The sequence below is a fragment of the Aedes aegypti genome, chromosome 1, assembly GCF_002204515.2.
Source record: "Aedes aegypti strain LVP_AGWG chromosome 1, AaegL5.0 Primary Assembly, whole genome shotgun sequence".
In the NCBI taxonomy this organism is placed as follows: domain Eukaryota; kingdom Metazoa; phylum Arthropoda; class Insecta; order Diptera; family Culicidae; genus Aedes; species Aedes aegypti.
In genome coordinates this window covers 202,762,405-202,783,585 of record NC_035107.1, presented here as the reverse complement: position 1 = coordinate 202,783,585, position 21,181 = coordinate 202,762,405, and the positions used below count along the sequence as shown (strand labels likewise).

At 37.2% G+C, this 21,181-nt stretch overlaps 1 protein-coding gene across 2 annotated transcripts in view; it reads left to right on the top strand.

Annotated features, from left to right (window-relative positions):
* LOC5578164 (steroid hormone receptor ERR2) overlaps positions 1-21,181 on the top strand; it is a 128,193-nt gene that overhangs the window by 58,545 nt on the left and 48,467 nt on the right. The window contains exon 1 of one of the 2 annotated variants that reach the window (XM_021857269.1): positions 18,009-19,189. The exons of the other annotated variant lie outside the window; for it this stretch is intronic. Coding sequence (XP_021712961.1) covers positions 19,163-19,189 — 27 coding nt within the window. The 5' untranslated portion in view covers positions 18,009-19,162. Of the gene's footprint in view, positions 1-18,008; positions 19,190-21,181 lie in introns of those variants that run through there. 2 annotated transcript variants of the gene reach the window in all.

The window sequence follows — 21,181 nt, the reverse complement described above, 5'->3', positions numbered from 1 at the left end:
TTTCTTTGAGGAAAACAAAAACAATCTGTGTATGACGAGCGTATGCTAGTCTACGTGTGTTCAAATGTCACTAAGCTCTATAGCCTATGTTCATTATAAACGATGGGTGTGGCACGTGTATACTTTCATCCTCACCTAACCGGTTAATGTGATTCGTGGCTGTTTTTCATTGTACAATAAAAAATATCATTTCAAAATCAAACAAACTCGAATGACGTTAATAATCGAGTACACCACTCCACTTCCAATAGTGTAGTAAATGTGCCGCACCAGGCAAAACAACAACGTGCTTCCCCATAAGCTATTTCTGTCAGTCCATCTTCGTTGGTAAACTATATTTTGTACACACACCGCACAGATCAATCGCCTCCAGTTCAACAAGAAACGGCAGCAATCGCCTCGATCCACCAGCATTCATCAACACCGCCGACCAACAACGGGTTTGAGCTTGAACCTGAAAACAGCGAGTGCACGTTTGCCCGAACGTGACATGATCGCTCCGCTGCATCTCCGAGGTGCCCTTAACGGTAAGCTAGTCGGCCAAACTTTGTCTGCTTGACCTGAAAGGATCACTACTGTAACCGAGCCAAAAATGCACCGAAGTTGACACGGAGATAACTTTCTCGAGCCATTCAAATCAATTCGCTGCCTGGTTAACGATTCAGACAAGACCTTTCCGGGACCTCTAGAAGCAGTAGGCATAATGCTATGGAAATGAGTTTCACTACTGCCGAAATCGATCCACGAAAGTGCACGCTAGGGTGTACCAGAAAACTCAACGTAGTTTGAAAACTCATGGTGGAAAAATAGTGGAAGATCGGTTTATGATAAATGGCCATTTTAAGTCGAAAATTTACGAAATTTTTAAAATTGAAGAAAAGTATTGACAATAAAAATATCGTTCATCAATCGTGACCGTCTAGGGGACTTCTATAGGAAAATAAAAAATATTAGTAAAATTGTAGCTTGTAAAGAAAAACTGCACAAATCGTCAAAATATGACAAATTACTTTTGGGGACGGACCTGGTGCAGTGGTTGGAACACACGTCTCTCACGCCAAGGACTTGGGATCGAATCCCATCCCTCAGATAGTCACTTATGACATAAAAGTTATAGTGCCGACTAGAAGGGAAGTAAAGCCGTTGGTCCCAGGGCTACAAATCTCGGGTTGTGCACCAATTTTGAACATTACACTCTTAAAAATAATGAAAATTACTCTGGACGTAATTCTGGTTATGACTGAATGACACGTGATGTAAGTGATGGAACGACACGAAAACGTGTCCTTGAAGATGTATTGAACGAAAAATGTAATTTTACATGTTAAAGGACACGAAAGCAATGGAACTGTGATCGACATTTCCCGAATCAGACACTAACGTATTTGAAATTCGACACAAATTTACGTCATTCGGCTCGCTTCTTTTATGTGCATCTCAAAAGACGTAAATCACATTATTTTTTGGTACTGTGTAACTTTTCTTGGAACACCCTAGCGCACAGGCTTTTCCAAATGGAAAAAAATGGGACATTTTACAAGATCCATTCCACACTCCACATCACCACAAAAAAAATATCAATACCAATTGTTTACATAGCATTTGCTTCAACAGATTTATTAATTGTACTCGACAAACAACCCATCCGGCTGGGTTGATCAGCATATTTTTCAAGATCAAGATCACTTCCCGTCGTCTGGTTCAAATTTGCCAGATCAAATTTCGAATCCGTCTGATCCCGCCAGACGAATTCGACTGCGGCTGGAAATACGAATTTGAAATGAGCCCCGAAATCGATCCGGATGTATTTGCATTCAATTTTCGACGTCTATTCGTGTGATCTGCTCCACTGTTACCGAGTGATGGAGTATGATGCAGTTGTTGACGTCGTCTCGCGATGGAGTAGCGAAACACGTCAGAAAAACAGAAAAGTTTCACACTTGAAACATTGTAACAAATGTGGAATAACATTATATATAATTTTAAACAAGAATACTTAGTAGAGTGGTTCAAAAAATCGTTTTTGCTCCACACCGCTCATTCGATTCTAGATCAAATTCTGAGTGTCATCTCAAAGTTTGAGCTCATTCGGATGAAAACTGAGACTGCACAAGCCCTTTGAAGTTCATATGGGAATTACTATGGGAAAATCAAGCAGTTCATTAAATCGGTCATAGTTTTTGCCCATGTGCTCTTGGGGATTAGAACTACGTTGATACTGTGAGATACAATAGTCAGCTACAACTTTGCCGAAGACCGTTTTCAAATCGGACGCCTCAGTAATTAGTTATTGATTTATATCCAGTCACAAATTCTTCAGCAGTGCTCATTTAACTTCTGAACAGGCAACATTGCTGCACCTGGCGCGAAAGATAGCACGCACAAATCATGGCTACTATGTTTTACTGCATATTTCCAGTGATGCCCGCAGAACAGCCCAATAACTATAGCCAAAGTTTTACAACTCACTCAAAAATCAATAACTAATTACTGGGGCGTCCGATTTAAAAACGGTCTTCGGCAATGTTGTAGCTGACTATTGTATCTCACAGTATCAATGTAGTTCTAATCCCCAAGAGCACATGGGCAAACACAATGACCGATTTAATGATCTGTTTGCTTTTCCCATAGTAAATCCCACACTCTTCCGAAATTTCATTGAATTTTACGTGCTTTCAGATGCACATAAAAGAAGCGAACCTTCTGACACGAAATTACATCTGTTCTTAAAATTACATGGCAACAAAAAACCAAAAAAAAAAAATTACACGTCGGGACGTAAAAGTCACTATGACCGACTTTTACATCATGACGTGTAATTTTTTTGTAACCTTGCTGTCATGCTTTTCAAGAATTCATTAATGGGTCAATTTATGTTACCTGGATAGAAAATTGCTCAAAAAACTCTTACCACATTGTTTCTTTTGATGATCAGCCATTAAAACACACCAAACACTTGCAAGAGCCAATAATCATGGTTATTTGGCGCACATTGCCTGCAGCAGTTACAACATATTTTTGATTTCCTTCACTATCCACAAGAGCTAAATTCACACAAGAATGAAACGACATTTCTTCGTGATGTGATAAGTGGTAATGGATCGGGATAACTAAAACGCGTAATTGCATTACATAATCACTTCCCGAAAAAGATGCTTCCCCATTTGGAGGCAAGAATCAGCCCACGCGAACAAAACACTTTTTTCATACCGGCAGATCCCAGCGCTACACAATCACAACTGCACTTTATAACAGCGAATAATCACTCCAGTGACTACTATTTCTCACAACTTTTATGATTTCTCCATCAATTGTCTCGGCAGCCTTCAATGTTCCTTAATTTTTTATAATTTTTCACATCGACACAGACGAGAAAAATCGCGACGTACTGGACCGGCCATGTTAGAAAACAAACTCAATGATTTACATGATGCCGAATCATAGATCATGTAAATGTACGTCTTTAAAAATGAGAAATCCAGTCTTACGTTTATATTTTACGGAATGCAGCATGTGACACTAAGAAACTGACACAAACGTTATACGTTTTCATAAGAATAAATTGTTGAACGTAATACTCAATCTACACGTATTTGAAATCAAATTTCGTTTCACGATAATGGTCTTTGAATCAAAAGCAACGTAAAATTGTGTTGTTAATCCGGTTGCGTCGTAAAATTATTAATGGCAGAATGAATTACGTCAAATGTAAATTTCTATTTTTTTAAGAGTGCATATAAACTTCAAAGGGCTTGTGCAGTCTCAGTTTTCATCCGAATGAGCTCAAATTTCAGGAGGACACTCAGAATTTGATCTAGGATTGAATGGGCGGTGTGGAGCAAAAACGATTTTTTGAACCACTCTATTACTTAGTTCCTAGACACAAATAAATGTAATGTTTGAAATGAAACTAAAAAAGAAAAAAATGCAATGATATTAAGAAAGGAATTGAAAAAGTGACCCTGTTTAACAAGGCAGATCTTGACAAAATAGAATTGTCATCGAAACAATAAAGATCAAGAATATCAAGGTATGTGTCAGTTGCCTGCTACAGTTCCCCGATTTCATCTCGCAAAGCCGGATAATGATATGGATTTCATTCATTTACACTAACCAGATGATCGTGTATGTACCATCATCATCCCCATACAGCGTGCAATAAATTGCATAATCAATATTCTCCTGCACTTCGAAGCTTCCTCCAGCTGGCGAGATCGGAAAAACTGAAAGTTGTTCTTTACTTCCATCTCATCAGCCAGCAAAAGGGTAGAAACTGGAAGCTCGGTTCGTATCAACAACGAATCGCTTCTTCATCCATGCGGAAAGAAACACACGCACATCGATTCGAAACATATGTTTTTCAAATCAAATTATACCTTTTACATTTTGCTGCTCCATGCACCGGATTCGTGTTGCTACCTGATTTCAATTCATGACATACCATCTGAACTGTTTGTTCGATTTAGGCTCGTTTTTTAGGAGTTTGACGCACTAATGAGTTATTCCTAAATAGATCTAAAACTGGTACAAGACGGCCGACAGAAATTGCCAAATTTTCTCTCTTTTAATTTTGAAGTACGATCGAAGCCAGCGAAGAAAAACATCACATCTGTATCGGCCCATGATCGGCAATGTATCGCTAGTTGTAACAATTTGTAGTACATTCGAATTGACTACCAAAGTAACCATGATGCTCAAGTTGCAATTTATGCCATAACACTAGAATTTTTGTGGTGCAATTCCCTCAAAACCGACCAAATTATTACTCACACCCCTTTGCGTTTGGACCTCTCAATTGAAAGTGTGTAACTTCAACACAAACTTTGCAATATCGATACACAAAGTATAAGAGTAATCGAAAAATCTCAAAATTTACAGAATTGTTTTAGACTCCAAACAGAATTGGAAAAAATAACATAGATCATCTCATAAATAATTCATCATGCGTAAATAAACTTAATACCATTTGTCAATGATCCACTAAAGTTTGGTGAAAGGAGCGGGTTACTTATAATTATTGCTTATTGACAAGAATAAAAAAAATACATACATTCACGCAAACCATTTGGCGTACTCTTCGGTTCTCAAATTATATTGAAATCCGAACGTGTTACCCACATACACATCTATAGTGGCTCAGCTTCATCTCGCAGTGCACACAGACTGCCCATCGCTGCTGGCCTAAGTCGGCTGAGAGTGGGCCTCTCCCCCCAACCCACACCAACATCAGCTGTTTTTGTGATCGCGGGGTATCATCGTCATTATAACATATCCCCCATCGCCGTAATCATTCCGAGAACGGGCCGGCTGGTGGAGAGCGCAATGTTTTTATTATTTTTTTCAGTTTTGCCATTCACGAGCGCCCCGACACAACCAAAGGCTTTGCGGTAGGTTTGTGTTGGAAGATGGTATTCTACGGAGGGGGTTCACAAGATACTTTTGCGTCGTAGCATTTCAATATTTCAGTTTGTTTGAAATTAATTGTAATGTACTGTTCACGTTTAAAAAACACATCAGCACGTTGAGACGAAGTAGGCCGTCATTGGAATGTGTACGCGTCGTTGATGATTGTTGCTCAAACATGTTACAATTTCGAATTAAAGAAAATAAGTTGGTATTGCACTGACGCATCTGAAAAAGTATCAGCATACTCTCCGCATGTCAGCGCATATAGTGATACTTTTCCGGATGAATATGTACTATGAAAACTGAGTTTTATAGCGTTTTATAACGTTGCAAATGTTGTAATTCATATGTAGTTCATATAGTAGGTGACTTACAATAATTCTCAAAAAAGATTTAAAGCGAAGAAATTCATAATGTTAAAGGTTATTGAGAGGTTGCATAATTTCTCTTCAGAGATATCCTCTCTTTTGTGAATAAGGGGTCAAAATGCAAGTTCATCAGCATTTTTTCACTTCGGACCGCTTGTTTCGATCGTGCTTTAAAATCAAATGAGAACGAGCTCTGCAATGCTTGATGGTAGCACTAATGACAAAAGTGACTATCAAAAATAATACAGTAAATTGTCTGTTTCTTGATATTGAATAAAAGAGCCATAGCAAATTTTATGGCCCCACGAATACCAGTTGCAATTCCTCACTCGATGGTCTCACTTACACTCCCATGCAAAAGTTTGGGTGCACCTCCTAAAAAACATACAAAAGTGTTCTGTCCATATCTCTGTGATTACACGTCCAATTGAAACTCTTTAAACCGCATTCGAAAGACAAAGAGTTATTCTTACTTCGTATGTATTTTTCCAAAAGCATTTTTTAAATTTTGTATACTAAATGTTTACTTAGAGTTGCTACATTTTTCAAAAAACACACTAAAAAATCATGTTTAATTTCCTCAGCATTGGATCGACCAAAATTTTAAATAAAAGTGTCATTAAAATTGTAATCTTATATTCTTTGAAGAGACCCCACGAAATTTTGGCGGAAAAATCTGAAAAGTATTCAAAATCAATGAAATAGTCAGTCAAGTCATCCTGAAAAATTTTGGGTTCACCCCTCAGTATGGTGTATCGTGCAAAAGTTTGAGTTCACCTGAACTTACTTAAATCTGTGAAATTTCAAACCATGTACGCGCCATTGTTTGCGCTCAAAAAAGCTTTTAACTATTAAAATCGGTTGAAAAATGGCAGAGATATTAACAAAAATTATGTGCGTGCGGCTCAGGTGAACCCAAACTTTTGCACGATTTGCATCATACTGAGGGGTGAACCCAAACTTTTGCACGATGACTTGACTGACTGTTTCATTGATTTTGAATACTTTCCAGATTTTTCCGCCAAAATTTCGTGGGGTCTCTTCAAAGAAAATATGATTACGATCATAATGACACATTGATTTAATATTTTGGTCGATCCAATGCTGAGGAAATTAAATATGATTTTTTAGTGTGTATTTTGAAAAATGTAGTAACTCTAAATAAACATTTAGTATACAAAATTTAAAAAATGCTTTTGGAAAAATACAAACAAAGTAAGAATAACTCTATGTCTTTCGAATGCGGCTTAAAGAGTTTCAATTGGACGTGTAATCACAGAGATATGGACAGAACACTTTTGCATGTTTTTTAGGGGGTGAACCCAAACTTTTGCACGGGAGTGTATTTCAATATCAACTTACAGATAAGATAGAAAATTGAAGTCTTGAATATCCAATGATTTTAAACCAGTGATTCGGGAATGAAGTGAATCATGACTAAATAATTGGAATATGATGTGAATCAGACCTGCAATTATTGAATATGATGCCTTACCTAAATCTCTTAAATTTGAGGTGCAGCTGACATGATTTGTTTAAAAATCAATCTTAAATTATTTGAACATGAAGTGAATCAGACCTGAATCATTAGTAAATGAAGTGAATTAGTCCTTAACTTTTTGGAAGACATGAATCACTGGAATATGCAGTTAACAAAAATGAAGAACATAAACTCGAAATGAATCAGACCTGAATTACTTAAATATGAAGTAATTCAGACCTAAATCACGTGAATATGAAGCGATCAAGGAACTGTAAATTTAATCAGACCTGATGCTCTTGAATACGCAATGAATCCGACACGAATCACTTTGATGTGTAGCAAACCTAACATGAATCACTTGTCTATGAAGCGAATCAGTCCTGAATCACTTGAATATAAAGATAATCAGACTTGAATCCCTTGTATATGAATATTGCTACGTAGTAGCAAAATTTAGAACTAGGCTGTTTGCAATTCGAATTTCCTTGAACTTATAATCAACTTTGTCAAAGACTCGAACTTTCTATCTTATCTTAATTATGAAATAGATGCTCATTTTTATCAGCTCACTGGCGCAAAATAGCGGCTAAATTTTTAATCAAATTACCTGTTTCCGGATGTCCTTGACATTCTAAATAACTTTGCCGAAGACTTTCTATCTCATATGGATGACAAGATAGAACATGCTTAAAATGTTCAATTTGACATGCTAACTAGTGGCAAAATTGCGAACCAATCTATTTGCTTTCCGATTATCCTTGATCAGCTGAACAACTTTGCTGAAGACCGCACCATTATAAACCCTCAGCATCTCGAGATATAGCATCATAAATGTTCCTGTTTTGAGGTTATGCTGAACTTTTCAGCGGGATTAAATTTTCAGCTGAGTGTTGCAATCAGTGATGAGAAAAGTACTGGAGCAAACATTTACCACCTCTGCATTTACATCTTTCTACACGACCATCAAAATCCAAAGCAAACCATGACCGTTCAAAACCAAAAAATGTCACGGCTCTTCAAAACTGTAATCTTCTTCTTCCTAACGTTTTTCAACCCCGAATGCGAAATGACTCGAGCACTAGCGAAATATTGGCGATTGAATGATTTAACACTTTTTTCAATCATTCACCTTGGAATGGCTGCCCGAAAACGGTCATAGTGGAGAGACAAAAACAGTCAAGCAGTGTGTGAACCGTTGGCAGCGCAACGCCTGAAGGTATTGATGCTGCTGCTGCTTTGTGTTCTGGTTGAATGGCAGAATCGATGAACTGTGGTGAATTGTGGTCACAGTTCCCAAGACTGGTTGCAATACTTTTTCAAGCGAGTCCGTATTTATGATGGGTAGTGTATTACTAATTCAGCAGAGAATGGGCGTGATAAAACCGGAATGCCTCCTTTACCTATTATATGCAACAACAATCAAAAATCATACTTGGAATACTTGCTAATTATATATTTCGAATCTACCTATTCGTTTCCTAAGTATCACAGAAACCCTTTAAGTCACCATATTTTTTTAATTTTCTTTACAGGTATGGATCCTTAGTACAACATAACCAAATCAAGTTGTTGATTAACCCGAATCAAGTCAAATTATCTTCCCTAGTAAGTACTGATACATATATTTGTAAATCAAAATTTAAAAACAAATTATTTTCCTTCAGAGGGATATATTTTCACACATACAAATTTGTATCAGCATACCATCATATTGCTTCACTTGCATTTTCACAAACTGATAATTCAAATAAGAGGTGCTGCCAATCAACAATAAGCTTCTGAGATTTCAGTTCGAATAAAGTGAGCTGTTAAAATTTACATAGAATTATGCACAGCAACACACTTTGCAAATATCAAGGTAATCTTCGTTACACCATAAACTGAATTTGACAATATCTAGGACAGAACACCCGCATGCAAGTCAAAGACAAGAGTAGATCTATCCCGAGCATATCTAAATTTATATCCTAGAATATAATTAGCGTATCATATTTAGCTATTAATTAGCTCTGCAAACATCAAATTTTGTTATGGCTTAAAAGTTCCAAGAATGAAATTTTGATATTATCTCCAGATCTTTTATCTCTTATGTCAATCAAATTAATATCACGTGTCGATGGTCATTACTTCGCTTTTGCTTTCTTGCCAATATCAAATCTGTCGAAATGACATGTGTGTTGTTCCTCGTACCTTGATGATACGAGCCTAGTGTCACGCTATTGACCTCCATCTTCGTCGGTGTTGGGCGATACTTCTCCAATTGTCCCGAACGTTTAGGGTCGCCAGGTCTTCTTCCAACGTACGCGACGTACGTGTGATGATAATGCCGTTTGTCTGCACACCAGATCTTATGAGCCGTCCACAAATTTGAAATTTTTCATACATTACGGCCGGGGATAGGGGGTCAAAAATTCCAATTTTAGTGTTATGTAATAAATGGACGCTGCCAATAGCACCCTCAAGAGCAATGTTGAACAGCAAATTTGTAAGTGTCCTTGCTCTAATCCGTCTAGCATCACAAACGAGGGTAACACCGAATCTGCAATCTGAACATATTTTTTTCGAACCATCCAGCGTTACATGTATCAGCCCAATTGGTTTCGCTGGAAAACCATGTGCAGACATTATCTGCCACAGCACATTTATTTTCACTGAATCGTACGTCGTCTTGAAATCAATAAACAGTGAATGAGTCTGCAAGTTATACGCCGGAATTTATCTGGAACCATTCGCAAGGTCCGATGTCGAGCAGCCCTCATGAAAACCAATTTGGTATTCGCCGAGGAAGGACTCCTCGAGTAGTCTCAGCCTGTTGAATAGGATGCACGACAGTATATTGTTCGCCAAATTCAGCAGGGAAGTTCCTCCGTAATTGGTATACTCCAGTTTGTGCCCTTTCTTGTAGATTTGGCGTATGAGGCCATCCAACCAACCGATGGGCTTTTCTTCGTTCTCCCATACCTTCAAAAATACTTGGTGGAGAAACTTGACCGGGATCTCGTTCCATCCAGCAGACTTACAGTTCTTCAGCTCGCTAGTCCTGAGTAAATTGATTTTATATTGGACTAGTAAGTCCTATATGAAAATTTTGCGCGCTTTCGAACTGTATAGTTTTTGAGCTTTTTCTCAAGTTTTCCTCTTTCATTACCGGTATTTGCTTCTGAGGTTTTTTTTTTCAAAATTTTAGATAATTTTTAAAAGAACTTAGAGCCAGGGTAATCAAATAAAATTTTACCGTTGGAATTACTTTGCGAATTATTCCATGACCGTTGTTTGGCAATTAACTCCATCCATAGCATTGAAAAGGAAAATAGGCAGCTTTGAAAGTATATTTACCAAGCTGTGTTTCAACAGAAACACCTAAAGCTTCGAAAACCTTTGTTTCAAATGACGAAAACAGTTGATGTTTTAGACGCCTATGAATGATGATTGCAACTCCCCCATATGTCCCATCAATTCGATCATTACGATAAACAAAGAAGTGAGGATCTCTTACGAGTTTGAATCCAGGTTTTCAATATGTTTCAGTTATAACTGCTACAGGTCGGACTCGATTATCCGGAATTTTAGACTCGATTATCCGGAATTTGTTTTTTGATGTTCTTGTTTTTGAATTTTTAAGCATTAATCTGAGATAATTTGGTATTGCAATATACAATATGAATGGTTTTGCAGTTTTGAACGTATTTATCAAAAGAATGGTTTGAAAAAGTGTTTTTGTGTATGCTGATCAAAATTGTTTTTTCTTGTTAAGACCCCTACTGTTCCCAAAAATAATTTCTGGCTACGCCACCGCATCATATAAATAAAACAACGAAAACAGATAATGTTTAAGTTCTTTTATCGAAGATTTCATTTTTTTCTTAGTGATTCGATTATCCGGAGTGAAAAAAACGAGTATTCCAATTTAAAATATTTAAATAATTATTTGGATCCATTAGAAAAGCGTAATCCAATAACAATTTGATTAGTAAATTTTATACCAACTTGGACTGCTTCAGTCATAGTGGTAGTTTTTAACATTGCATCAATCATTTGATTCAATTATTCAGTAAGAAAAATAAAATCAGAGTCAGATATATAACTTGAAGTGAGTACATAATCTGATAATTTTCCGTTAGAATTTTCGGTAGACGAAGAGTCGGAGTAGAAGTTTCCTGTGGCGGCAGATTTTTTTTTCATTTGATTCGAAACAAGTAGAATGGGTAATCATAGTACGAATAAGGGAAGAGTTCAAATTACCTGCTACGATATCGGCAAAGGATTTTCCGTGGGTAGATACATTCGAAATTTAAAGATTCGAACAGCTACCCGATGGATTAAAATTAGTTTGTGAATCAGCATGATTATGATCTTCCTGATGGGTATGATTCCTAATCAATCGATCGTTAACTGAAAAATGAGCATTGTTCGGCAATTTCCGGAAACGACCGTTATCGTAACGGATATTACCTTTCATCTGCCTGGCACGAGCCTCGAGGACTTTTCTTCGCGAAGGGCAATCCCAGAAATAGAACTTATGATTACCCCCGCAGTTCCAGCATATAAACTTGGTGGTATCTTTCTTCACGGGACAGACGTCCTTAGCGTAAGAAGAACCTCCGCAAATCATGTATTTAGCATCCATGCGATAATTTTTTGTACCATGACCCCACTTTTGGCACCGACGGCACTGAGTGGGGTTCTGGTAATTTCCTCCAGGTTTCTGGAAATGTGCCCACGTCACACGGACATCGAACATAAGTTTTGCTTTTTCCAAAGCTTTAATATTGTTTAAATCTTTTTTGTTATAGTGAACTGAATAATATTCTTGAAAAAGCCCTTTCCGAACAATGCCAGATTGGGTTCTCTTTTTCATAATGATGACTTGAACTGGGGAAAATCCAAGTAAATCATTTACTTGTTTTATCCATTTTTGATCTCTTCATGTGACTTATAGTCACTTGAGAGACCTTTCAAGACAACTTTGAACAAACGTTCAGTTTTGTCGTCATAAGTAAAAAACTTGTGCTTCTTCTCTTCAAAATGTTTTAGAAAAAGTTCGCGATCTTCAAGAGTTTCCGGCAAAACGCGACAGTTTCCTTTCTTTAAGATTTGGAAGGAGACCTGGAATCCCCTAATGGAGTTCAAGATCTCCTGCCTAAATCCCCCAAATTCGGAACAACTGATCACGATAGGTGGCACTCTTTGCTTCCTCACTTGGATCGAAGAGCCTGGGCTAGACACTGTTTCGATTTGGTGTTCGGAAAATTTGTCTAGAGCATCGAACTGATTGCTCATTTCGATACAATTATTCATTTCACCCTTGGAAGAAAGTTCGCATTCCGGGGAAACGTCCTTTTTTCATTATTGCCTCGTTAAGTGGCAGTTTTCAACCGCACTTTTTTGGAAGGAAGTTGTGAATTCTTAGATTTACCCTTCGTTTTGTTTGTAGTTGCAACCATATTCAGTGAATAGATGAAAGAAGACGAAACCTTCTAAGAGGTTTTTTTCTCAAGACGGTGTCCAATCAATAGTAGAAAAAATAGTACTGAAAAGTACTGTTTTTGTAGCACTGAGAAGTACTGTTTTATTGCTTAAGGACATATCTCCATGAGTACCAAAATGGCCTCTAATATGACACCTTACTTCCCCTTCACTTTCCGCTACCTCCTCCCACACATCTCACAGTGCTTTGGAGAGCGATCACAAAAAATGATTATTTGAAGTTACTAACCTTATTGTACAGGGTGATTACTATATCCTGTCAGTAAAATAAGTAATCATAGAAAAAAGATGGTCAAATGAATTTTAATTACCAGTCCATATCCAGTTTAGGACATTTATAACATTTGTCTTTGCTATACATAGATAACAAATTAATTTTTTAACCTCAATTTCCAGCCTCAAGCATTGTTTCAGAAGCATTACAGTTAACACGCACGTTATTGAAAAGTATATATTTTAACCAAAAAATACATTTTTTTTCGCTAAAATTTTCCATAATCAGTCTCATTCTATTCCCTAGTATGTCTAAAAGATTGTGGTAACATGCTGTTTCAATCAGGCAATTTTTTCAGCGAAGTTTAGTCAAAAACACATATCTGTGGAAAACGTGCGTGCCAGGTGCAATGCCTTTAAAACAACACATATGACTAAAAACTAAGGCAAATGAAAAAAGATTTAATCTTTACTTTGTCAAAACAAACTTTATAGATGTGCAAAACAGGAAGTACACCGGAAATTAAAATTCATACATGTATCTTTTATCTACGAACATTTACTTCACTGACAGGAATTAGTAATCACCCTGTAGAGGGATGGTTTCTTAACTGAAAGCATTCCATAATGTGTTTTTCACATATTACCAGTTTTTGAATGCAAACACGTAGTTATTGCTGCGATTTGTGTTGTAAAATATCACTCACTACCGAACCACTTCTTCTTCGCGCACCGTGTTGTTGTTTGTTGGCTTTTCGGTGCCCGTTCTAAAACTCACTTTTAATGGTGAGTAGAAACCGTATCTATTCAAAAAACTGATGCGATAGTTGAAACACTTAAACTTCCCTCGCGCCATGCTCCTCGGAGCAATCAATCACTTAAATTCATAGATTTGTGCTCGAAAAACAAAACCGTAACGCGAATTCACTTGGCCAACATTGTTTATGACTGGGAGGCGCAGCTCTCGTTGATTGGAAGTGATGTCAGTTTTTATGTTTGGAATCAAAATTGTTTGGATATTCATACGCTTGATTCAACCTCGTAATCAACAATTTAAAAACACTAAAAAGGTGTACATAATGCCACAAGTGTTGCAAAACATGTTTATGCGTGAGAGAAACAATGTACGACGCAATTAAACAGCAAAAATGAATATTAGTTATTATCCAGCTTTTTACGCTAGCATGCTATAATATTTGAAACACCCCCTTCTGACATGTCTAGCATACTCTATTATTTTTATAGCTCAATCTTAGTAAGCTGCGCGAAAATGAAAATTTCTAATGTTGACGATGCGATGTCAGAGTTTTTCCACTCTTGTTGTCTGCAAACCAAAATTACTACCAATTTTTCTAATACCTTTTCCATCTATTTTAGGTTGAAATGAAGCGGGAATAAGTGCCTAACTAACTGGAATGCCGATCTTAACTGAAATCAGATGGAGACAAATTAAGTAATTGATTTTAGCTGAAGATTTCACTCGGCAGACCCCTTAGCAACTCAGTGCATCTTTAAGCCATTACTGATGGGTGAAATGTTTAAAATTAATATTTCATGCTACAAGTCAATGTCTTTCAATGTTAAAATGTCCTTCAAATGGCATAATTAGCCTTGAACTTCGCAAAAGCCGCTTCAGTAAGTAGCCAGGACAAGCCTACCAAACGTTTTTGAATCGCAGTAAAAATTTCAGGAGAATGTTGTGAATGGATCGGTAAACAAATTGAGTGTATGAGCAACCCAGGTAACAATTTGAAGCTGCTCAAACGCTTTTATAGCTAATTCAATTCAGCCTTTGTTTGAACAAAAGCTGTTCATAGCCTGCATTCACTGTTGTTCAGCTGTTAAACATCTAATTCTGGCGATTTTATTCAGCCTTAAGCTTAATTGAAGCTATATAGAAGGCTGAATAAAGGTCTAGCATGCGCTTATTCAGGCCTCTTTCAATAACCGTAATTCTATTTTTAGAACAGATGGCAGCCTTCGAAAGCTTAACGATCGCTTATTCATCCATTATTCAACAATTAACCAAAAAAAAATTAAAAAGTATTTATAGGTTTATAGTTTTGGGTTTTATCAACGCAACTAACAATTTCAAACACATAGTGTAGAAAAGTGCTGGAATTTAAAGATGAAGATTAGTAAATATGTGCCATTGAGATTTGAACTGGGATTCGCTGATTTATAATCACTTACCTTGACATCTGCTCCACATGAGACTGTGTGAACATCATCAACAGCAAGGGACTAACATATTGTTTTGTCTGAATAAGGGCTATTTTAAAGGCTGCATTGAGGCTGAAGAAGTGATAACAGCGCTATGCAAAAACACTTGAGTTAGCTGTCAAAGTGTGTTGTGATTTGTGTTTCAAAATAGAATCCTCGGTAATTTTTAATTTTTGCTATTCAATTGTTGTCAACGCAAGTTGGTAATGATTTCGATTTCGTACAGTTAAATAAAAATGTTACGAGGAAATCTGCGTCATCGAGTGTAGTGTTCTATCTTGTTGTTACACATCGTCATCGATGCCGGATTCAAGATTTTTTCGACAAATGATAGGCCCGTGTGCGTTTACAGCATATCTGCTTCGGGATGTGAAAAATTTGTTGTTCGATGAAACCATTTTTTATAATAATTAATTTAGTGTTCGACCCAATGTAGGTATATATTTCGATATGTTTATTTTTATCAACATACAGGTGAACAATTTTTCGACAATGGCTGTTGATTTGATTAAAGCTTTAAATAACCTTTAATCAATATCATTCAGGTTGGCTGAACAAAAGTTAAAACTGTAGATGAAAAATAGTTTGTTCAACTCAATCTTCAGCTTTGAGTATACTGCTGAATAAGAGTGTTTAATAAGCTTTTCTTCAAATTATTGTTCAGCTGTCACGGTGTTCAGCCTTGTACACCATTGATCAGCCAATATTCAGCAAATACTCTTGCTGTTCAGCTTTCATTGTTACTTGGGAATTCTGCTTTTTCAGCATCTTCGTAGAACTACATAAATCTTAAGTTTTGTAAAAGTTTGACGCAAAATTTTGTAAGATCTTGATTTTTTACTTGATTTTTGCGTCGAATGTTGGTGCTACAAAGACTCCTGTCCATAGAATCCTGCCTATTTTTGCACAAAAATCCTGCCTAACATATTGCAAGACTTCTTCCTCCTCTTCAAGGATTCCTCTCAGTATTGAAGTAGGTGCATGCTCAGGATTTTATGAATCCTATCCTCTCTCTCGCTAGCTTCAGTAAGAATGTGTCTAGTCAATATGACCTTTTCACAAAAAAAAATCAAAAGCTTGTTTAAAAAGCTATTTTGTCCGATCGTGTATCAATTCTTTGACGAAGCTCTCCGTTGACCCAATAGCAAATAATTATTCCGTTGGTTTTGTCCAATACATTCAGATACATATTAAAAATTCCATTGCGGCGTCAAACATTTGCCTTATTATTATGCCCAGCGCTCATGAGGAAGACGATTCTCTGAACTAGGCACCTAAAATGAGATAAGAACCATTTCAAACGAATATAATATAAGTATATAAAAATCAAATTACGAAAAACTCACCACAACACTGGAATGAACATTTTTGACATTTCAATCAACAAACGCAAAAGATTGCCTACTAAGACCAAACTATAAAATCTGTTGACAAAAAATGTCAAATCCGAATCACCCCTTGCTGTTTTATAGCTAGCGTAAAAATCTGGATACAGTACAATTGACTGTAGAATTCAAATGCATACTGATGGCAACTTTCTCCGTCCGCGAGAAGCGAGAGAAGAGAGGAGAAAACTGCCAAAAAAAGTAAACAACACACGCATGGTGTGAAAAATGCTTATAATTTTGGTCAAAAAACATGTTTTCACTATCAAATGAAATGAGTTGTGATTTTGAACTTTTATGAAGCTTGTTGATGAATTCATATCGACAATAATACCTTTGTATGAAACGTGTGCAAGTAATACTGCCTACATAATTCTGTCGGTGGAGGTATACATGGGAACATGATGATTTATTTTTGGCCGACGCACATAACATTGTGCTCCGCCTTGTTGGGTGGCTCGAGTGGGTGGCAACATTATGTTTAAGTGCTCAATGAACTTTCACCTTAAGGCGACACAGGAGACCGTGTTATTTTCCCCAAGGCTGGTCCAATTCTCTGGCTACAGAGTAAAATGCACACACCTTGATTTTCCCTATCTTTTGTCTCACTCTAACAATTATCATCCAAACTTTGAGGAAGCAAATCTCAAGTTTTAGTGGACCGATGAAGCTGAAAATGTATTGGGTTGTGCACTACATACATATATAGAATCATAGTGATATATTTTTCGCATCTATATATGGAGTGGTTCTTGAGATTTGCTTCTACAAATGGATAGGGTGATTATGATGACGTCCCGTGCGGCCTTAAGGCAGTTTAAAAGGTACGATGCGCACTCATCAGTAGAAGACATTTAAAATAGTGATTGCTTGATATTTCTCACATTCGAGCTTGTCGCTCTTTTTGTAGATAGGGCATTCACTTCTCCGGTAGCTGTTCTGTCTCCCAGATTCTGATAATCAACCGATGCATGCAAACGACCGGGCCCAGCTTGATAAGTTTCGCTTCGATACCATCCTTAACTCCCCACAAACCAACCGTGCCACTTGTAGTTATGTTGTTTTGAAGGTATATTGATTTCATGAATGGTTTCACGATTCCTATAATGCAACTTTCGACTCTGCTTCATTTTAAATCGCTAGCAAAGTGAAACGTACATTACGGACTGAGAACCCTTCGAACAACAATACATTCTGATGAGCTCCCTCAAAGCCGCGACTTGGCGTACTGGCGTGGTAGAACACAGTACACAAAAGTACGAGAGAATTATCGTCATCGTCATCATCATTCTGATCATCGTCAGTCAACCGCCGCGGCTCCGAGTCGAGAATTTTATTGTAGAAACGACGACTACGCGGCGCGGCAGTTCCACAAACATCCATCCAACGTAGGTACCAAGCCGCAGTCACCAGAAGAGCGAGAATATGAAAAATAAATTCGCGAATCGTATCTCTTTCAGTACGAGACTTCATGTCGCACGATTCGGATCTAATTCGTCTTCCGCCGTGTGGTCGTTTGAATTGGACGGTTTGTGGTTTGTCTTCCCTTCTCCCATTTAGTTGAAATACTCCAGATTCAGACCTGCCAGATCCGATCCGATAGATCTACGCATAGACTACACTGCCGCGCCTAGAATCTACGCGTAATAGATATTCCTGAGTGCCTTCTCGTTCCGTAGACTACGTCAGGAAAACGGAAACTCAAAAAAAAAGCGAATTAGTCACACTGCCACCTAGTTTTCAGTGTTTGCTAGTGTTACAAAACAATCCGGGAAATACGCCAGTAGCAATTTGGAGAACACATTACCTCCAGGAAGATAGAACTTGAAGAGGTATTCTACAAAAAAACACCATCAGTGCCTTAATGTAGAATCTACCGGTCTATGGAAGCAGGGGAGCGCCGGTGTAGCAAGAGAAGAAGCAGTGGAGCCGTAAAATTTAATAACAATTTCGCGCAGCATTCTGCTACGAGTTTGTTGCTGTTGTTGGTTGTTTTGTTGCTGACTATGAAATAACGAGAATAAAAGTGAATTTTCGGTCGGTTGGCTTCTTTTCGCCTTCCCTTTCGATTGCTGGCGGCGGTTGATGCGGTTGTTCAGCGACACGGGAGTTGGCTAGTTTTGTTGCGTTCGTTCGTCTGTTTGTTGATGCCTACCTCAAATAATATCCACAAAAAGTAAGAAGGTGTCTGTACATAACCAAAAGTGTTGTGCGGTGTGTCTGTCGATCGTAGATTCTCGCGTCGAAAGAAGAACCCTCGCGCACAGGAAGAGAGCCCGGCAGATTGTAATTATCCGCCTTACTATAAACATACATCTGGTAAGGTGCTGCGTGTTGTTTTCGTGTTTCTCCGCGTATTTGATGACTTCGTAGATCGTGGGTCGGAAGAAGACGAGAGGTGCACGAGAGGCTTAGCTTTCTATATACTTTTTTGGGAATAGAACATTGGATGGTGTTTTTGCGAGTGAAGAAGTGTAGTGCCCCAAGAATTCCGGAATTGGGGAAGAAAAATAAATAGGTGCCTTTGAACAATTACTTGCTAGAAGGATTGGCTGGTGGACAGGAACGCTGGAGCCGGTGGCCAAGGGAGCCCGAACATGATGGACAGTTGGATGCAAGAAGTGGTAGGTGCTTACTATGTGGTTTAATCTATACATACATACTTTGGACTTTTGGACTTTGTTGTGATTTGTAATTAAAAACCATTCAGGTGGTTTTCATTCTAATGATTCTAAGAAACGGTCCGTAATACGAATACCTGTGCAATACATCATCATTCAGCTTTTTTATGATGATACGTCACTACTTAGTGTGCTGCGAGCACTTCCACAGAATGAATTTTATTTTGGAAACCACCGAATCCATGGTAATGTTGAGAACTGCACCAAAGATATTCAGCTGATCACAATCATCTGTCAACCCTACTAAACCATCGTTAGTATCACTACGCATGAAATTCGATTAGGGGTAGTCAAGGTGGTATGGCCAATGGGGTGGAATAAGCACCCCTTGAAAACTATATGAATTCTTGAAATTTTATCTGGAATAACATGTAATCCCAAAACAGACAAGAAAATTGAGCATTGGACATGATATGAGTCATTATTCTAAACAAAAATAAAAAGATTTGAAAATGGTCTTCGACAAAGTTGTAGCTGATTAATGTATCTAACAGCATCAGCGTAATTGTTTGCATTTTGCATAGTAATTCCCATACAAATTAAGAAGGGCTTGTGCAGTCTCAATTTTCATCCAAATAAGATACTACTGATATTTGACCATGCATCGGAAATCTAGCCCCATCCTTCTTTCGCTGCAGTACAAGCGTTTTTTAAATATACCGTCAAACGGGGCAACTTGCAACAGGTGTGAAACAGGCAACGCTTCGACATGTGACCGAATCAAAGTTTTCGGTAGCATGGATTTAAATTATTTTAATTTATCACACCGGCTATCGATCTTAGGAATAAAACAGAAGATTTTGGCGAAAATTTAAGTATTGTTTCTGTTTTGATTGGTTTGTTGGAAGTGAAAATCATATTACAGTTTTAATAATATAAAAATACGACTGTAAACCCTTTCTAGTACCACACAAACGGTAGAAATATGTCATTCAGGATATTTGCTGTCAGTTACAGTATTTAATAGTATATTTCATTTATAATTTATAAAAATTGCTCAAAAACTTTTGAATGGCTTTCCACTAGCCGTCAAGACTTGTGAATTATCACTTTTGGACTACAATATTTTTTTCTAACGTGGATTTTAAATGCTCATAATTCAATCAATAATAAATAGTTTTCAAAGAGAAGGGTACCTTGTTTCTTATTATTGTCATACTTTTTTTGTAGTAAAGCATTGAATGATAATAAAAACACGGTAATGGTTGATTTCATTTATAGTGAATTTTAGATAGCACTGTGTGTTGCATGTTATCCCACATCAGGGGTAGCATGAAAATAGTTATTTATGCAACAAGTTGCAAAATGATGATTTCGAGGCTCGCCGAGTTCGATTAATACGACGAGTGCTGCAAAAATCGAGTTTTGCAACGAGTTGACCTTATAATTTATACTCGCGTCAAGACTCTGAGCTCATGATTGGTTCGTCTCTGCACGACCAATAGTGTGCTAGGGTTTGAAATGTTTTTGATTATTTCATAAGAAATTTTTCCTTCTTTTAAACATAGGCTATTCATTCAACTTGTACTGGTTTCATTACTGTTGGCAATAATTTAGCATATATTTTGAATGGTAATTTTACGTTCCTTAAATCATCGACAGTTCTTTATAGATATACTGATATAACAATTACTTGCATTAAACTAGCTTCAATTTTTATATGAGATTTTTCCTTCTTTTGATCATGGGCTTTTTTCATATTTTAATGTTTTTCATAGTTAATGGAACTAAGGCTTATTATACGTTCATACAGTATTATTAAAAATTGAACCGAACGACTCGGTGAACACGATAAACACGATAAAGAAGCTAACTGTTTATCCGTTGTGAAAAGAAGAAGCCAAACTTGTGGTTGCTAGAAATTAATTAAGTACTATCTGAAGGATTAAATCAAATCAATTGCTACAGAAAGACGAATAAGTCGTAAACCGTTTT